The sequence below is a fragment of the Microcaecilia unicolor genome, chromosome 7 (assembly GCF_901765095.1).
Source record: "Microcaecilia unicolor chromosome 7, aMicUni1.1, whole genome shotgun sequence".
Lineage (NCBI taxonomy): Eukaryota > Metazoa > Chordata > Amphibia > Gymnophiona > Siphonopidae > Microcaecilia > Microcaecilia unicolor.
The window spans coordinates 130,094,126-130,114,409 of NC_044037.1; the positions used below are offsets into that span (position 1 = coordinate 130,094,126).

General features: G+C 44.9%; 1 protein-coding gene across 3 annotated transcripts in view; it reads left to right on the forward strand.

Moving 5' to 3' along the window:
- COL6A2 (collagen type VI alpha 2 chain) overlaps positions 1 to 20,284 on the forward strand; it is a 479,211-nt gene that overhangs the window by 346,543 nt on the left and 112,384 nt on the right. For all 3 annotated transcript variants that reach the window (XM_030210351.1, XM_030210352.1, XM_030210353.1), the window contains exons 19-20: positions 7,281 to 7,331; positions 7,584 to 7,619. In XM_030210351.1, coding sequence (XP_030066211.1) covers positions 7,281 to 7,331; positions 7,584 to 7,619 — 87 coding nt within the window. The remainder of the gene's footprint in view (positions 1 to 7,280; positions 7,332 to 7,583; positions 7,620 to 20,284) is intronic.

Consider the following 20,284-nt stretch of genomic DNA (forward strand, 5'->3'; position numbering starts at 1 on the left):
TTATACACACACACACACACACACACTCTGCCCCAGCTAACACAAACAAAGGGAAAGGAAAGAAATCCCTGAACAGGGAACTCAGATCAAAGTCAGAGCACAGAGCACGTTCTGACCAAGAACTGCAGCTTTCAAGTCACCATAAGAGTGAAAGTAACGCGAAAGCAGAGGAACTCTTCAGCTGCAGGCTAAAGTACTATCCCCAGACGTCAGCGTACTATCCCCAGACGTCAGCACAAACCCTGGCAGCCAATCAGAAGAGACATCCCCCCTCCCCCTCAGCCAAACCGGCAGAATCATAACAGCAAGACAAACAAGACAGGACACAAAGCATGGCAGACAAGGCAGAACTAAAGGCAAGGCAAACAATACAGTGCAATCTGAAGTGCAACATACACACACAAATGCAAGAACACTCTAGAAGACCTCTGTTGCAAAGGCAAAGTTTGAATGTCTAATCGTTCCTTAAAAGAGCCCTCACTGATGATGACATGCCCTCAGGAATGAGGCTCGAAGCACACAGAGACCCCAGAGTGAGGCTTGGATACTGGGATGCCAGAGTGAGGCTTGGATGATTCAGGAGCAGGACTGGAATAATCTCTGGAATACGGCTTGAGAAACAGGGAAAAGCCAGTCCGAAGAAGCCGCAGAACCTGACCACCAGAAGAAGAGTTGAGTCTGGACATGGGAGAATGGCCACAGCCGTGACAGTATCTCCCCGTCAAGGCTCCCGTGGACCCAACAAGAGGTCTGGGCTTTCAGGAGAATCTTTGATGGAACCTGATGATGAGCGTTGGAGCATAAACATGGACTGCATAAACAACTTCTCACCATAAACATGGAGCATAAACAACTTCTCACCACTGCCTCAAAGGATAAAACCACCTAAGAATAGATGGTTCACTGTAGGCTCAGGGAGACTATGACATGTGGCACAGACGCATACACCCTCACAATTGTTGCCCCTACAGAATTCTTTTTCTCTATTACAGCACTGTCATGCCCCTGAAGCTAGAACTGAGGTGGAACAAAAAGCAATGACGGTGCCCAAATAGAAAAGACACTCCCAAAGCACTAATATTGAAACTCATACTAGGAAACTGTTGATGCTAGGGGATTCCATTACTAGAGACATTAACTTTGAAACACAGTTCAAGGGGCCAAGCAAAGTGAAATGCTTTCAGGCTCCTCAGCTACCAGGAGTACCAAGCAAATAATCTCTATAATCAGAGAAGAAACTAAGGAGTCAAACACTGATGTTTGACTCTCTTGCACCCTATGGAATGCCCGCTCTATCTGTAACAAACTCGCCTATATCCATGACCTCTTTATCTCGCTTCACCTCCATCTGCTCGCCATAACAGAAACCTGGCTCTGCCCTGATGACTCTGCTTCAGTCGCAGCCCTGTGCCATGGCTGTTATCTATTTTCACATACTCCTCGCCCTGCTGGCCGTGGGGGCGGTGTTGGACTACTTCTCTCTCCCTCCTCCAGATTTCAACCCCTTCTTCCACCTCAATCTCACTGTTTTTCCTCCTTTGAAGTCCACTCTATCCGCCTTTTCTCTCCTCTGCCTCTTCAAATAACGGTCATTTATCGTCCCCCTGATAAGTCCCTTTCATCCTTTCTCAGTGACTTTGATGCCTGGCTTGCCTTCTTCCATGATCCTTCCTCCCCCTCTCTCATCCTTGGTGACTTTAATATTCCTGCTAATGATCCTTCCAACTCTTATATTTCCAAGTTACTCGCTTTAACATCCTCCTTTAATCTCCAACTTTGCTCCACCTCCCCCACTCATCAAAATGGTCACTGTCTTGATCTCATCTTCTCCTCCAACTGTTCACCCTCTAGTTTCCTTGCCTCTGATCTTCCCTCCTCTGATCACCATCTTATAACTTTCACACTTAAATCTTCTCCCTCCCTGTCCCGTCCTATCTTACCTAATTTATCTAGGAATCTTCATGATATTGACCCTTCATCTCTATCCTCCCATATTTCAAACCTCCTCTCTACTGTGGCACCATCCACATCTGTCAACGAGGCTGTTTCTTCTTACAACAATACTCTATCCTCTGCCTTAGACACTCTTGCACCTGTGATGACCCGCCCTGTAAGGCGTACAAAACCCCAACCTTGTCTGACTTCTAATATCCGCTACCTACGTTCCTGTACCCGCTCCGCCGAACGCCTCTGGCGGAAATCTCGGGCCCTTGCTGATTTCTTACACTTTAAGTTCATGCTGACCTCCTTCCAATCTGCTCTTTTACGTGCCAAACAGGATTATTATATCCAACTGACCAACTCTCTTGGTTCTAATCCTCGACTTCTCTTCACCACATTGAACTCTCTCCTCAAGGTGCCCCCTCCCCCAACTCCCCCTTCATTATCTCCTCAGACCCTTGCTGAATTCTTTCACAACAAGGTTGAAAAGATAAACCTTGCTTTCTCTACCTCACCACCTCTCCCTCCACTAGTCCGTTCCCCTCTCTCTCCTTCCCCTCATTCCCTTTCCTCCTTTCCTGAAGTTACTATTGAGGAAACTACACTTCTCCTTTCTTCCTCAAAATGTACCACCTGTTCCTCTGATCCCATTCCCACCCACCTTCTTAATGCCATCTCTCCTGCTCTTATTCCTTTTATCTGTCACATTCTCAACCTTTCACTTTCCACTGCGACTGTCCCTGCTGCCTTTAAACATGCTGTGGTCACACCTCTCCTTAAGAAGCCTTCACTCGACCCTACTTGTCCCTCTAATTACCGACCCATCTCCCTCCTTCCTTTTCTCTCCAAATTACTTGAGCGTGCTGTTCACCGCCGCTGCCTTGATTTTCTATCCTCACATCCTATTCTTGACCCACTACAATCTGGTTTTCGCCCTCTCCACTCAACCGAAACTGCGCTTACTAAAGTCTCCAATGACCTATTACTGGCTAAATCCAGAGGTCAATATTCCATCCTCATTCTTCTTGATCTTTCCGCTGCTTTTGACACTGTCGATCACAGCATACTTCTCGATACCCTGTCCTCACTTGGATTCCAGGGCTCTGTCCTTTCCTGGTTCTCTTCCTACCTCTCCCTCCGCACCTTTAGTGTTCACTGTGGTGGATCCTCTTCTACCTCTATCCCTCTGCCTGTCGGCGTACCTCAGGGTTCTGTTCTTGGTCCCCTCCTCTTTTCTATCTATACTTCTTCCCTTGGTTCATTAATCTCATCCCATGGCTTTTCCTACCATCTCTATGCTGATGACTCCCAAATCTACCTTTCTACCCCTGATATCTCACCTTGCATCCAAACCAAAGTTTCAGCGTGCTTGTCTGACATTGCTGTCTGGATGTCTCAACGCCACCTGAAATTAAATATGACCAAAACCGAGCTTCTCATTTTCCCCCCCAAACCCACCTCCCCGCTCCCCCCGTTTTCTATTTCTGTTGATGGCTCTCTCATTCTCCCTGTCTCCTCAGCTCGAAACCTTGGGGTCATCTTTGACTCTTTTCTCTCCTTCTCTGCTCATATCCAGCAGATTGCCAAGACCTGTCGTTTCTTTCTTTACAACATCCGTAAAATCCGCCCCTTTCTTTCCGAGCACTCTACCAAAACCCTCCTCCATACCCTTGTCACCTCTCGTTTAGACTACTGCAATCTGATTTTTGCTGGCCTCCCACTTAGTCACCTCTCCCCTCTCCAGTCGGTTCAAAACTCTGCTGCCCGTCTCATCTTCCGCCAGGGTCGCTTTACTCATACTACCTCTCTCCTCAAGACCCTTCACTGGCTCCCTATCCGTTTTCGCATCCTGTTCAAACTTCTTCTACTAACCTATAAATGTACTCACTCTGCTGCTCCCCAGTATCTCTCCACACTCGTCCTTCCCTACACCCCTTCCCGTGCACTCCGCTCCATGGATAAATCCTTTTTATCTGTTCCCTTCTCCACTACTGCCAACTCCAGACTTCGCGCCTTCTATCTCGCTGCACCCTATGCCTGGAATAAACTTCCTGAGCCCCTACGTCTTGCCCCATCCTTGGCCACCTTTAAATCTAGACTGAGAGCCCACCTCTTTAACATTGCTTTTGACTCGTAACCACTTGTAACCACTCGCCTCCACCTACCCTCCTCTCTTCCTTCCCGTTCATATTAATTGATTTGATTTGCTTACTTTATTTATTTTTTGTCTATTAGATTGTAAGCTCTTTGAGCAGGGACTGTCTTTCTTCTATGTTTGTGCAGCGCTGCGTATGCCTTGTAGCGCTATAGAAATGCTAAATAATAGTAGTAGTAGTAATGTTGCTCACCAATAATACCCCACTTGCAGCGCAGAGAACTTTTCAGAAGCTGGGGAATGGGGTTAAGTCTTTTGCTACAAAAGTAGCTTTTTCTGAAATACTACCTATTTTTGGAAAGGGAGAGAAAAGATTGCGAAGTACTGAAAATTTCAATAGCTGGCTCAACGCCTGGTGTCACCAAGAAGCTTTTAGGTACAAAAGAGAATGGGGTAATACATGGAAAAACAAAAGACTATATTGTAACGATGGGCTGCACCTCACTGTGGCAGGAAATAAAATCCTTGGGGAGAAATGTAAACGATATGTTTCTAGGCATTTAAACTAGAAGGAAGGGGTGGTGTATGGAGGCAGGTCACTTCCAGTGGTCACCCCCAGCTAATGCTAAAGAAAAGATGTGACAGTAGAAAAGAAAGAAATGAAAACAACAATCTTAGCAAATCATCCTTGATTTGGGGCACCAACTCCTGCCAGAAGGCCGTGACAAGGCTCTCATTATTCCAAGTTAATTCAGAAACCAAGGTGCAGAACCAAATAGCATAATCTCCCAGGTTCCATGTCCCCTGTTTTAATCTAAGAATCTCAGAAACAGCTGATGTAACTTTCCATGGTTCTTCAAAGACCCTCTTGAAGTGTCCTAAAAAAACTGTGAAGATCATTAAGCACTAGGTCGTCCCATTCCTTGAGAGGAGACGTCCATGCTAAGTCTTGGCCAGACAACAAGGAAATAATATAGGCTTCGGGGCTCTGTCAGAAGGAAAATCTCCATTTTGAAGTTTAAAAATTATCCGGCACTGGTTGAGAAATTTACAATCTTTGGGATTGCTGTCATACCTTGGTAGTGCCATGAGATGAATGCTTGAAATTAGAGGAGCTATTGCTGACCTTGAAGACACTAGAGCTTGGGGTGTGGCTGCTCTTAGGTGGTGGTCCAGAGCCTGGAATGCCCCCATTAATTGCTGGAGCTGGCCCATAAGTAAAGTCAGACTTTGGACAGCATCATTTAGTTGTTGAAGCTTCTGCAAGGCAGGCAATTCTGCTGAGTTTATGGCCTTTGTAATCTGTCAAGGAATGTGAGCCCTTGGGCTGCTGCCAGAGTTTGACTAGCAGCAGGTGAATCACCTGGCTAGAATTGGAGCTTGAAAGCTGGACTGGAGCAGGAAAGCTGGACTGGAGCTTGCAAACCAGGAACAGGGCTTGGCTGGAGCAGGAACAGGACTTGACAGGATAAAGCAGACGTAAAGCTAGGCAGGAACAGGGTGAAGGAAAAAGGTATAAACTTGGTCTCCTATTTAGGAATCTTGGACTCCTGTTGTGGACTTTAAATGAAGCTATAATACTTAATTTGTGTTATGAATAATATCTTTAGATTTAATTGTAATAGTGGCTTTTTCTTTACAAGTTTATACTTGTTTACTATGTATAAAAACGATAAATAAAAAAAAAGGTATAAGCTTGGTAAGGCAGACATGGCAGAACACAAGGCAAGGCAGATACTATGGGCTAAATTTTATAAATGGTGCCGAAAAAAATAGCGTTTAGCACTATTCTATAAATGGCGCTTAAAGTTAGGCGCCATTCATAGAACATTGCTTACTACTGAGAACCATGACTACATTTAGGTGTGATCATTTACACCAATGAATCTCTCAATATGGCCACCGCCAGGGGCAGCAAGGTAGGAGTGTAACAGTATAACAACGCGCATAAATGAAAGCAACACCCCTTGTTTGCCCATGACCCTCCCATGGCCAAGCCTCTTTTTTAGACCTGTGCCTAAATTTATGCATGCTTCCTAAAATCTCAATTATTGGCGCTAATTGGCTTGTTATTCAATTAAATTTCCCGCACAAATTGGGCATGCGTCCAAATTTGCACACACAATTTTTAACAACTTATATAGAATCCAGGGGTATACTTCAATACTCCGAGTTTTATGGACACCAACAAGGCTACATCATTGCAGCTCTACAACATCAGAATGCTCCCCTCTTCTAGTCCTCACTCCTACCCTCCGGATCAGCATACCCCCCTTTTGATCCTCTTTCCCACACCCCAGAACTCCAGCACCCTTCCTTCCATTCCCCCTTCCTCCCCTGGAACTGCAGCACCCTCCTTTCCTATCACAATCCCCCTCCTACCTCCTCAGAAGAAAGATGACAGCAGGTCCAAGAACCTCCCACCTCCCCCCACCCCTCGTAGGCCCCCCACCCTAGTCCTACTTTGATAGTCTCTGGTGGTTTAACAGGGCAGATGAGTAGGTACGATGCCAACTCTCTTGTGCCCGGCATGGCAGCCTGTTCAAAATGGCTGCCACTCTCAAGGTATGTGGCTGCAGCTAGAGGTTGTGGCAGCCATTTTGAATTGTGGCGGCTGAATATCTGCCAGGACCCAGATAAGCTTCAGCAGCCAGTACAACTTTCATTAGCCCTGGCTATTCAGTGATGGTAGTTGGACATGGGGCTAATTCTAACCTCAATGGTCAGCATTAAAAAAAAACCCCACTAATACTGCTGAAGACTGAACATTGACTGGAATGTGTTGTAAATGTAAAGGCTCTGTGCTAATTGCTGGGGGTGATCCCAGCATGTCTCTGTACTGTTACTACACTGAAACATTCTTTACTATGAGTTGTTGCAGTAAAGTGTCATATGAAAATTATAGCTGTGCAACACTGACTAAAGTTTTGTAGTATGTTATGTTTTTGCTCAGTTCATCATAAATACATTGTCAAAATATTAACTGTAAAGAGGATTGAACTCATTGAGCCATTGTCCTTCTACAACCAAACAAGCTCTGTAAAGGTGAGTCCAACTCACTATGCAGTAGAAGGGAGAATATGGAGAAGGCTTGATTTTTTATTTATGAACTGAAAGGTAGAAAAATGCCAATAAATATTTGATATTTTTTTCATACTAACAAGAACATGTTCTGGAAATTGTAATTTTGGGATATGTGTTCCTGAGTTATATTAAACTAATAGTTCTTTTTATCTTCCAAAAGGGTGACAGGGGTAGACCTGGCTTTAGCTATCCTGGTTCCAGAGGGCTTCCAGTAGGTATTAAAACTTCTCATCAGTCTGTAGAACTGTTATCTTATTGATGCATGGATCATTCTGCACCTGAAGGGTGCATGCTTGAATCTAGAGAACATTTTAATCTAAAGATGATGCATGATTTAACATCTGTAACAAAAATCATGCATGCTTGAAACTATGGAACTGTTGGTTATAAAAAGAATAAATATGCCAATTAATGTTTCAAAATATGGTGTGAAACATAAGGAGTGCTTGTACTTACTTTCTAGGGTGATAAAGGTGAAAAAGGTCCCCCTGGTCCAATGGTATGTAAACTTTTGTTTCTATTCTAACATATATAAAATATATCATAAGCAATAAATGATATTCAAACCTCGCTTTGCCTGAATAATTTAGGGGAATCCATTTCAACATAGATGGTATAAGGATGCATATATTTTAGGAAATTAAAATAAGCAATTTATAAACTGAGAAGAAAAACTTAGAAACCTACGTGTCATACCTGGGTTTAGAGGTATTAAAATAATCAGGGAGTGGCCACAGATCCTAAAATGCCTGAGAATTGTGATTAGCTAAGACTTTATGGACTTTTTTTTTTACTAAAGAGTGTTAAAAGTTTGGGCTTAATGTGTTATAGCACAGGATTATAACATGCAGCAAGCCCCAAAGTAATGCATCAAGAAGGGGAATTCTTAGTATTTATTATTATTATTGCAGCTCATACATTAATGTTCCCATTAGTGCACAGTATCTGCTAAGAGTTAATGTGGTAACCACTTACTGCCTCCTATGTAGGAAGCAGTAAGGAGGTAGTAAGTGGTCCCATGTTAATTCTGTATAAGCCAGTTAGCAATGTGACAAGTGACACGTGAGCTGGCTAATACTTTCATATACATTGGGTGAAGAAAACTTTTCTCCGATTTGTTTTAAATTTACTACACTGTAGTTTAATCGCATGCCCCCTAGTCCTAGTATTTTTGGAAAGCGTGAACAGACGCTTCACATCCACTTGTTCCACTCCACTCATTATTTTATATACCTCTATCATGTCTCCCCTCAGCCATCTCTTCTCCAAGCTGAATAGCCCTAGCCTCCTTAGTCTTTCTTCATAGGGAAGTCGTCCCATCCCCGCTATCATTTTAGTCGCCCTTCGCTGCACCTTTTCCAATTCTACTATATCTTTCTTGAGATGCGGCGACCAGAATTGAACACAATACTCAAGGTGCGGTCACACCATGGAGCGATACAACAGCATTATAACATCCTCACACCTGTTTTCCATACTTTTCCTAATAATACCCAACATTCTATTCGCTTTCCTAGCCGCAGCAGCACACTGAGCAGAAGGTTTCAGTGTGTTATCGACGACGACACCCAGATCCCTTTCTTGGTCCGTAACTCCTAATGTGGAACTTTGCGTGACGTAGCTATAATTCGGGTTCTTTTTTCCCACATGCATCACCTTGCACTTGCTCACATTAAACGTCATCTGCCATTTAGCCGCCCAGTCTCCCAGTCTCGTAAGGTCCTCTTGTAATTTTTCACAATCCTGTCGCGAGTTAACGACTTTGAATAACTTTGTGTCATCAGCAAATTTAATTACCTCGCTAGTTACTCCCATCTCTAAATCATTTATAAATATATTAAAAAGCAGCGGTCCTAGCACAGACCCCTGAGGAACCCCACTAACTATCCTTCTCCATTGTGAATACTGCCCATTTAACCCCACTCTCTGTTTCCTATCCTTCAACCAGTTTTTAATCCACAATAGGACATTTCCTCCTATCCCATGACCCTCCAATTTCCTCTGTAGCCTTTCATGAGGTACCTTGTCAAACGCCTTTTGAAAATCCAGATACACAATATCAACCGGCTCCCCTTTGTCCACATGTTTGTTTACTCCTTCAAAGAATTGAAGTAAATTGGTCAGGCAAGATTTCCCCACACAAAAGCCGTGCTGACTCGGTCTCAATAATCCATGTCCTCGGATGTGCTCTGTAATTTTGTTTTTAATAATAGCCTCTACCATTTTCCCCGGCACCGACGTCAGACTCACCGGTCTACAATTTCCCGGATCTCCCCTGGAGCCTTTTTTAAAAATGGGCGTTACATTGGCCACCCTCCAATCTTCCGGTACCACGCTCGATTTTAAGGATAAGTTGCAGTAACTGGGCAATGCGCTAATAATTACTGAAAAAATCTCCATAGCGCCGTAGATGGTGCACGCTTGGAGAGAGAGTACTGCCGGCGGCCTCGTTGGGGTGGTGGTAGTTCCAGGTTGCCACGCAGGAAGCCCTTTGCCATGCAGCAACCCTTTAGTAAAAGTTCACCTGAATGCATGCACAATCAGTTTAAGGTGTGCTAACAATTACGCATCTGTATTGATAACATTTTCACCTTCCTTTTACTAATAGTTTATGAATCTGGATGGACCGTGCAGGTCTTTTTCTGCCGTCATCTACTATGTTACTATCCAGCTTATAATCGAAAGTGATCGCCGGCCATTTCCCGACACAAATCGGGAGATGGCCGGCGATCTCGGAAAAGCGGCAAAATCAGTATAATCGAAAGCTGTGTGTTTGACAGCATTGCCGCTTTCCCGTTGCCTCGCCGGCGAAAGTTCAAAGGGGCGTGTCGCCGGCTAAGCGAAGGCGGGACATGGGCAGGTGTGGGCGTGGCTACTAGATGGCCGGCTTTCCCCGATAATGGAAAAAAAACCCGGTGATAAGCAGTATTTCGCCGGGTTTACTTTGTCCTTTTATTTTCACGACCAAGCCTCAAAAAGGTGCCCCAACTGACCAGATGACCACCGGAGGGAATGGGGGATGACCTCCCCATACTCCCCCAGTGGTCACCAACCCCCTCCCACACTAAAAAAATAAAATTAAAAACCTTTTTTGCCAGCCTGTATGCCAGCCTCAAATGCTGTACCCAACTCCATGACGGCAGAATGTGTTCTATCCTCTGACAGCCTTTCCCTGGTTGTGATGTGGCTCTCGGGTGAGTGTGACACCTTTTCTGTTAGGTGCACTGCAGAGTCACATCAGCAATGCATTGTGGTGGGTGTAGGGTACTGGGCTGTACTCCCATGGTGCTTTTCCCTCTGCTAACTGGGTCAGAGTGTGCCCTGTTTTTACTTCCGTTAGTCCAAGAGGTAGTGGCCATGTTTGTAAGCCAGTTTTAGATCCCTTTCATGTGTTAGCCACATTAGAGAACTTAGTTCTTACCTTGAATGTGGCTGAAAGAGGGCATTGTACACCATTCTGCCAGCTCTGACCTACTGCTAATCTCAGTACCAGGAAGACTCTTTGCCAGTGGGGCACAACCTCTGATCTGCAGTTAACTGTGAGTAAACATGCTTATTCAAATAAAGGACTTTTTCAAAGAGATTAGTGTTCAGGTGTCAACTGGTGTGGCAAGCTTATACAGCAGCAACAAGTCCTGTCCCTGGAGCACTTTTAATGGGTACCGCAGTGCACTTAAGGCAGGCGGACCCAGACCCATCCCCCCCCTACCTGTAACACTTGTGCTGGTAATGGGAGCCCTCCAAAACCCACTGTACCCACATGTCTAGGGTGCCCAGTTGGTGTCCTGGCATGTCAGGGGGACCAGTGCGCTACAAATGCTGGCTCCTCCCACGACCAAATGGCTTGGATTTCACCGGGTTGGAGATCGCCGGTATTTTTTCCATTATCGTTGAAAAACAAACCCGGCCATCTCAAACTCGGCGAAATCCACGCCATTTGGCCGGGCTAAACTGTATTATCGAAAAAAAATGGCCGGCCATCTTTTTCGATAATACGGTTCCGGCCAACTGTAGCACCGCCGCCACAATAGATCGCCGGCAACCTATTTGGCCAGCGACGTTCGATTATGCCCCTCCACGTTACTATGTTACAGGGTCTCAAAGAAGGTCATTTAAAAATTTTAATTCTATGAGGTCCCGATTCACAAAGCTTACCATGCTTGCAATGTTTGCTTTAGACCAGTTGAAGCCAGTCTCAAGCAAACATTATTTAGCGTCTAATGCACAAAGGAGTTCTGAGTGGCTTTAACAGTTTGCCATAGTTGCTAGTAGTAATCCAAGGCAAATGTATTATGATGAGCTCATTAGTATTAAAATGAGTATTCTGTGTGATGCACAGAAAGAAGCCCCTACCTTTATCGTGCAAAATTTTCCAGCAGTTCTGGAGCAGTCATTGTGTGAGGGTGACTTCTGGGATGAGTACTCTGCTTGCATTTTTCAATAGCAAAACTTGTCCAGTAGCAGAAAACAACTTAGTGGGGTAAAAAAACAAACAGACAGCCAATTGGCTTGGGAAAGCCCCTATGATATCAGCTGGGGGGGGGGGGGCAGAAAAACAAGCAGACAGCTGGAGCTGGAGGGACTTTCAGCAAGGAGGAGCTTGCAAAATCAACGGGGCAGCCTGAGGGAAGGCAAGTAAGCTGCAGGAGGAAGGTGCAAGAGGAAGGTGGAGCCAGCATAAGAGCACTGCAGTAGAAAGGAGACAAGGGACAGTGGAGCCAGCATTCCTTGCTGTTTCAAAATCTGTAACTTCTATTGTGGATATAAAAACCCACACAGTTCTTGGCCAGGGGCACTTGACACTTTTGATGTGGCATCCAGGATCTCTGCTCAAAGCATAGCAATTTGCAGACCCTCATGGCTGCATGTTTCTGACTTGGAACATTCTGTTCAGTAGAGGTTGGCGGATGCCCCTTGCTGGGGGGGAGGGAGAGAAGGTGAATAATCTTTTCAGAGAGAAGGTTGAGGAGGTCGCAGACCAAATCAAGAAACATACTGATACTATCTCTTTTCTCTCCCGTCGGATGCCTTCTGCATCCACCTCCTCATCTAGAAGAATTTTTGGCAAGTCAAGGAGTCCTCCCTACTACTACTCTAGGTGTAGGTACACTCCTTTGGCTTGTCAGCCTGCTCAGGCTCAGCCTCAGCGCACTTATTCTTGTCAATAGCATAAGCCTAAGGTCCCTGCTACTTCTTTTCAGTTAAAGGAAGGGACAAGCTTTTGACTGGCTCCAGCAGAGCAGAGCCGCAGTAAAAATGTCTCTGCTGGATGACTTGCCGGTTGGGGGAGGTTAAAATTTTTTCATCAAAGGTGGTCTCTCATAATCTCCGACTGGTGGGTTCTTCAAATAGTTCGTCTTGGATACACCCTCAATTGGCATTCCAAACCCCCAAATTGCCCACCAAGAACTCATTCATTGAGCTTTCAGCACAGAGAGGTACTTGCAGAGGAACTCTCCACCCTTCTAAAGGCCCATGCGGTTGAACCCGTTCCACCAGGGGAGGAAGGACAGGGATTCTATTCCAGGTACTTCCTTGTGTAGAAAAAACAAGGGGGGGGGGGGGGGATGCATCCAATCCTAGACCTAAGGACCCTGAACAAATTTCTAGTCTGAGAAGTTCTGAGAGAAAAGGACATTTCTCTGGTAAGTGAACACTATTTTGCTTTGTGCTTTGGAAACTTAAAGATTGGGGTTTAAAAGAGGAATTGTAGGTTAGTGATAGGCAGCATAAAAATATAAAAAAGCAAATATTATCAACTAATCTCAATAGTCTTTCCCCCTTAGTTTTAAAACTTGAACTTTATACCACAGCATTAACATATAGCCTCTAGCAGGCACTGTAGAATCTAGTTTAGTATTAAGGGGGGAAGAGAGAGAGAGAGAGAGAGAGAGGGAAAAGCAAGCAGGACCTAGTTTAGTATTAAGATGGGAATAAAGAGAGAGAGAGAGACAGGAAGAGAAAAGCAAGCATCATTAACTAGTTGCTAAAGGGTGCAACCCTTTTCCCATAGTTTTGAACTGAAATGTTCTCTAGAAATATGCATTTTTCCCGTAGTTTTAAACTGAAACCTTTTCTAGAGGTAGAAACTTAGCCAAAAACTTTAAAAGGCTCCAATCATGTTCTAAAAGACAGTTATTTTCTGTTCTTTGGTTGCTGGAGAGGTAGCACGGCCAGTGACCTCAAATAGGTGTTAACTAAGGTGTGAGGAAGTAGAATATTTGCATAGGTTGCTGAGCTAGCTTCAAAGATCCTGTTTTGAATAGATGCCCTTAGCTGAGTTAGCTTCAAAGAGCCTGTTTTGAAAAGGTCCCCTTAGATTCAAAACTATATACAGAGGAAAGATCCCACTGAACTTCCTTTCTGAGAAGTTCTGAGAGAAGAGGACATTTCTCTGGTAAGTGAACACTATTTTGCTTTGTGCTTTGGGAACTTAAATATTGGGGTTTAAAGGAGGAATTGTAGGTTAGTGATAGGCAGAATATAAATATTATTATTATTATTTGTTACATTTGTATCCCACATTTTCCCACATATTTGCAGGCTCAATGTGGCTTACATAATACTGTGAAGGCATTTGCCAAATCCGGTACGGGATAGGTACAAAATGTTGTATTGGGGTAGGGAAGATAAGATTCAATCAAGTTGGGTTGAGGTAAAAGAGTTCATTAATGTCCAATACGATCTTTAATAGTGAAGTGTTGCAGGGTAGAGTCATTTAAGTTGGGTCATTCGGATATGCCCTTCCGAATAGGTGAATTTTAGGTAATCATAAGTTGTTTTCACCACTTGTGGCAATGTGTTCCACAGGCGCGTGCCTATGTAAGAGAAGTTGGACGCATGGGTTGTCTTGTATTTTATCAACTAATTTCCATAATCTTTTCCCCTTAGTTTTAAAAACTTTATACCACAGCATTAACAGATAGACTCTAGCAGGCACTGCAGGATCTAGTTTAGTCTTCCCGCCCACCCCTAGGAAAACTCTTCATTTATAGTCAGTTATTCTAATTAGGGTAACAAGCAAGGAGTGCTCTTACAGAGTTTTAAATACATTTCATTACCATCTAAGAAGGAAACACTAAATAAATCACACAATATGCTATATAAACTAACAGATATTTTTATATTAGGCTAATATCCTTAATACTTTAGCAAGTTTTAAATTATTGAAAAACTCAAAAATACTAAGATGGAGTCAGCAGTCCAGCAGCGAGAGGGGTGCTATCCAGTCTTTTGCATTGAGTGTCACATGTATGATTATCTCCCTGTTGGTGAGATGTTTTATATATGTGTGTCTGATGCAAAGAGCTCCTAGCTCTCAGAGAACGTGTCCGTTTTCTTGAGGCTAGAGTAGTAGACTTGGTGGAGCTGAGGGAGACAGAGAGGTACATAGAGGAGACCTACAGGGATGTTGTAGAGAAGTCCTACCTCCAGTCTGGTAGCCCCTGTGCTACCTTGGAGGAGGGAGGTCTCCTAGAAGGAGAGCATCACCCTGGTGAAGTAGGAAGCACTCATGTAGCCAGGATCTGCCCACCAGGGGATGTACTATCCTCTCGCACCGATATGTCTTCAAGTGCTGCCCAGGAGGGAAGGGCTAGGACAGCTGTTGTAGTTGATGATTCGATCATTAGGCATATAGATAGCTGCATATAGATAGCTGGGTGGCTGGTTGACGTGAGGATTGCATGGTGACTTACCTGCCTAGTGCGAAGATGGTGGACCTCATGCGTCACCTAGATAGGATTTTAGATAGTGCTGGGGAGGAGTCGGCTATCTTGGTACATGACATAGGAAAATGTGGGAGAGAGGTTCTGGAAGCCAAATATAGGCTCTTAAGCAGAAAGCTCAAATCCAGAACATAATGGGTAGCATTTTCTGAAGTGCTACCTGTTCCACGCGCAGGACCCAAGAGACAGTCAGAGCTCTGGAGTCTCAATGAGTGGATGAGACAATGGTGAAGGGAGGAGGGTTTTAGATTTGTTAGGACCTGGGCAACATTCTGGGGAAGGGGGAGCCTATTCCGAAAGGATGGGCTCAACCTTAACCAGGGTGGAACCAGACTGCTGGCATTGATATTTAAAAAGGAGATATAGCAGCTTTTAAACTAGAGACTGGGAGAACGCCGACAGTTGCTCAAAAGTGCATGGTTCAGTATAAGGTATCTTTTAAAAATATCACAACAGGGAAGATAGGGTATCCTGATAGTGAGGTTGCAAAAGAAACCATAGTAGATCAGGTGTCCTTAAATAAAAATAAAAATCAGACAAAAGATTGCAAATTAATAATGCCAAGTACTGAGCATGATGTAAATAGGAACAACAAACACAGTTTGAAATGTCTATATGTGAATGCCATCTAAGAAATAAGATGGGAGAGTTAGAATATATTGAGCTAAACGAAAAATTAGATACAATAGGCATCTCTGAGACCTGGTGGAAGGAGGATAACTAGTGGGACACTGTCATACCAGGGTACAAATTATATCGTAGTGATAGGGTGGATCGAATTGGTGGAGGGGTAGCATTGTATGTTAAGGAGAGCCTCGAATCAAATAGATTGAAAATTCTGCAGGAAACAAAACACTTCTTGGAATCACTATGGAATGAAATTCCACGTGTAAAGGGGAAAAGGATAGTGATAGGAGTGTACAACCGTCCGCCTGCCCAGGATGAACAGATGGATTTAGAAATGTTAAAGGAAATTAGGGATGCAAACAAACTGGGCAATACAATAATAATGGGTGACTTCAATTGACTGGGTAAATGTAACATTGGGGCACGCTAGGGAGGTAAAATTCCTTGATGAAATCAAGGACTGCTTTATGGAGCAGCTGGTACAGGAACCAATGAGAGGAGGAAAAATTCTAGACCTAGTCCTTAGTGGAGCGCATGATCTGGTGCGGGAGGTAATGATGCTGGGGCCGCTTGATAACAGTGATCATAATATGATCGGATTTGATATTAGCTTTGAAGTAAGTATACAAAGGAAATTAAATATGTTAACATTTAACTTTAAAAAAGGAGACTATGATAAAATGAGAAGAACGGTGAAAAAAAAAAAGAGGAGCAGCTGCGAGGGTCAAAAACTTACATCAGGCGTGGATGCTGTTCAAAAGCACCATCCTGGAAGCCCAGGCCAAATATATTCCGCGTATTAAAAAAGGAGGATAGAAGACCAAACAACAGCCGGTGTGGTTAAAAAGTGAGGTGAAGGAAGGTATTAGAGCTAAAAGAAAATCCTTCAGAAAATGGATGAAGGAATCGACTGAAAATATTAAGAAACAGCATAAGGAATGTCAAGTGAAATGCAAAGCGCTGATAAGAAAGGCTAAGAGGGACTTCGAAAAAAAGATTGCATTGGAGGTAAAGACACATAGTAAAAAATTTTTTAGGTATATTAAATAGATGATAGAGGGGTATGGGAACAACAAATCGCTAGAATAAATCACAGGTGTCCCCAAATACTTTAACTCAGCAAGCAGCTATAAGAACTATGTAATTTTTAGAAGGAAAAAGAGCCTCAAAGAGCTCATGGATATAAATTATCTATAGAGCTGAACAGGATCGAATAGATCATCTCTTCATCATAGGTACGTAAAAAAACCTTCAAAGATGGAATTCATCCCACAAACCTTTACATGTGGTTCCACTATCCGTTGCTAATGCAAACTACATTGCATCACTTTGCACTTGCTCACATTAAAAATTGTCTGCCATTTAGACGCCCAGTCTCCCAGTCTCATAAGGTCCTCTTGTAATTTTTCACAATCCTCCCGTGATTTAACGACTTTGAATAACTTTGTGTCATCAGCAAATTTAATTATCTCATTAGTTACTCCCATCTCTAGGTCATTTATAAATATGTTAAAAAGCAGCGGTCCCAGCACAGACCCCTGGGGAACCCCACTAACTACCCTTCTCCATTGAGAATACTGACCACTTAACCCTACTCTCTGTTTCTATCTTTTAACCAGTTTTTAATCCACAATTGAACACTACCTCCTATCCCATGACTCTCCAATTTCCTCTGGGGTCTTTCATGAGGTACTTTATCAAACGCCTTCTGAAAATCCAGATACACAATATCAACCGGCTCACCTTTATCCACATGTTTGTTCACCCCTTCAAAGAAATGTAGTAGATTGGTGAGGCAAGATTTCCCTTCTCTAAATCCATGTTGGCTTTGTCTCATTTATCCATGCTTTTGAATATGTTCTGTAATTCTCCGAGGACAAGCAGGCTGCTTGTTCTCACGATTGGGTTGACGTCCGCGGCGCTCCAGGAAACCGGCAAAAGTTTGCAAGCAAAATAAAAATCTTTCAAGAACGCTCCGGGCAGAGTGCACCATGCATACGCGAATGGCCTCCCACCCATGGCACGAGCGTGTAATCCTCAGTTTCATTTTTTCCGTGTCTGAGGTGACACAGTTTTTTGCTGTGTTCCTCTCTAGGCCCAGGAGACAGTTTTTGGTCGTTACTGCTTCTTTTTTCTGTTCATTTCAACAAAATTTTTAAAAAAATACTAGAGTAGTTCCCTTATTTTCATTAGTTTTTGTCACTAAGTTTAAGTTTCATTTCTTTTCGTTGTGGCCATCTTTTAGGCTGCGTGGCCAGGATTTGTTTTCCCTTTTTGTGCCTTTTCGATTGGCACAATCACGTCTTTTAATTTTGCAGCCGCCATTTTTCCGTCCATGTCATCGAAGACACCCAGCGGCTTCAAGCATTGTACTCTGTGCAACCGGACCATCTCGGGTACCGACCCCCACGCGTGGTGTCTCCAGTGCCTTGGGCCCAATCATCTATCAGCTGCTTGTAAGCTGTGTTCTTTGATGAAAAAATAGACCCAAGTGTCTTGGGAGGCTCAATGAGAAAAACTTTTTGCGGATCGGTACGGTCCTTCGATGTCGGCATCAGTATCGGTACCAAGGTCAGTGGCATCAACTTCGATGTCAGCATCGGTATCGGTACTGAGGTCGGCGGCATCGACTTCGACGTCGAGGGAAGCATCGACTTCGAGAACACAGGTAATGGCTGCCGAACTACCATATTACACTGGGAGCAGTGAGGAATCGAGTGGGTCTCCACCTGTCTCGAGGCCTACTGCTTTGCAGGCCCCCCGGGTCCGCCCTTCGTCAGACCCGGCCCCAAGGAGGCATGAGGATTCCACGTCCTCCTTTTCGGTACCGAGGAGTCTCAATGACGGGCATCGAGCGAAGGCTAAGAAGCACCGTCATTGATCTCCTTCCATGCGCGGTACCGAGAGTTCTGGAGAGCCGAGGGATTCGGCACCTGAGAAGTGTCGGTTCCGAGAGGACTGCTCACCCTCTATACAGGAGGTGCCGATGTGTCAGTCTTCTGGCAGTCTGGTACCAGCTCTTGAGCCCCCACAGATTCTGCCACCGGCCCCTGCACCAGCCCCGCAGCCTTTTCTGATGGAGGCTCTCGACGAGCGCATCAGGGCCCTTCTTCCAGAGCTTCTGGAGGGATTGCTGCGCCAGTCTACTTCGGTTCCAGGGGTGCTTGTGCCTTCTGCACTGTCTGTTGAAGCGGCATCTGGTCCTTCGCCTGTGATGAGGTCCCCGACCTCGGTGCCACTTGTGGCATCGGCATCGGCTGCTACCCGGGTTGACTCTCCTTCGACATCGGCGGAGGAAGCTTTGCCGCAGTCCAGGCAGGGGTCGACTTCTCAGCATCCCCCTCGAGGTTGTCATTCCTCAACGTTGAGACAGGCTCGGGTTCGGGCTGCTCTTAGAGAGCTTTTGTCCGATACCGAGGATGAGCGTTCGTGGGAGGATGAGGAAGATCCCAGATACTTTTCTAAAGAAGAGTCCTATAGGGTTCCCTCTAATCCTACTCCACCCATTGGAAGAAGGATGTCTCCACCTGAGAGTCTTTCTTTTTCCTCCTTTGTCTGGGAAATGTCTAAGGATATTCCCTTCCCTATGGAGGTTGTGGATGAGCCCAGGGCTGAGATGCTCGAGGTCTTGGATTATCCTTCTCCACCTACAGAGGTTGCAACGGCTCCCTTGCATAACACACTCAGGGAAGTTCTTATGCGAAACTGGTCGTTCCCTCTCTCTAATCCAGTGGTCCCCAAAAAAGCTGAGTCCCAGTACAGAGTCCACGGAGAGCCGGTGATGGTGAAGTCTCAGCTACCTCACATTTCTATGGTGGTGGATTCTGCTCTCAAGAGAGCCAAGAGTACTATGGACTTAGCCTCGGTGCCCCCAGGCAGAGAGTCTAGGACCTTGGATTCTTTTGGGAGGAAGACGTATCAGGCTGCTATGCTCGCAGCCAAGATTCAGACATACCAGCTCTACACAAGCATCCACTTGCGGAACTCGGTGAGGCAACTGTCTAGTTTGGTTGAAGCTCTTCCTCCGGAGCTGGCCGAACCTTTTCACCAGGTGGTCAGGCAGCAGAAGGTGTGTCGAAAATTCCTGGCCAGGGGGACTTACGACACTTTTGATGTGACATCCAGAATAGCTGCTCAAGGTATAGTGATGCACAGACTCTCACGGCTGCATGTCTCTGACCTAGATCATAAGATCCAGCAGTGAATGGCGGATGTTCCTTGCTGGGGGGATAACCTTTTTGGCAAAAAAGTAGAGGATGTGGTCGATCAGATCAAAAAGCACCATGATGATATGGATTCTCTCTCCCGCCGGGCGTCTTCTGCTACCACCTCCTCATCCAGGAGGTTTTTTTGAGGGAAGAGGAGTGCTCTCTATTCCTATAACAGGCGTAGGTACACTCCTGCTTCTCAGCAGCCTACCCAGGCTCAGTCCCAGCGTGCTCGTTCTCGTCAACAGCATGCACCTAAGGCCTCTTCGGCTCCTCAGCAAAAGCAAGGGACGGGCTTTTGACTGGCTCCAGTGAAGCATAGCCACAGTGAAAGTGTCTGTTCCCGGATGACTTACCGGTTGGGGGGAGGTTAATATTTTTTCACCAAAGGTGGCCTCTTCTAACCTCCGACCGGTAGGTTCTTCAAATAGTCCGGTTAGGGTACACTCTCAATCTGGAATCCAAGCCTCCAAATTGCCCACTGGGAGTTCATTCTTACAGCTCCCAGCACAAGCAGGTACTTGCAGAGGAACTCTCCGCCCTTCTAAAGGCTAATGCGGTCGAACCCATTCCACCAGGGGAAGAAGGGCTGGGATTCTATT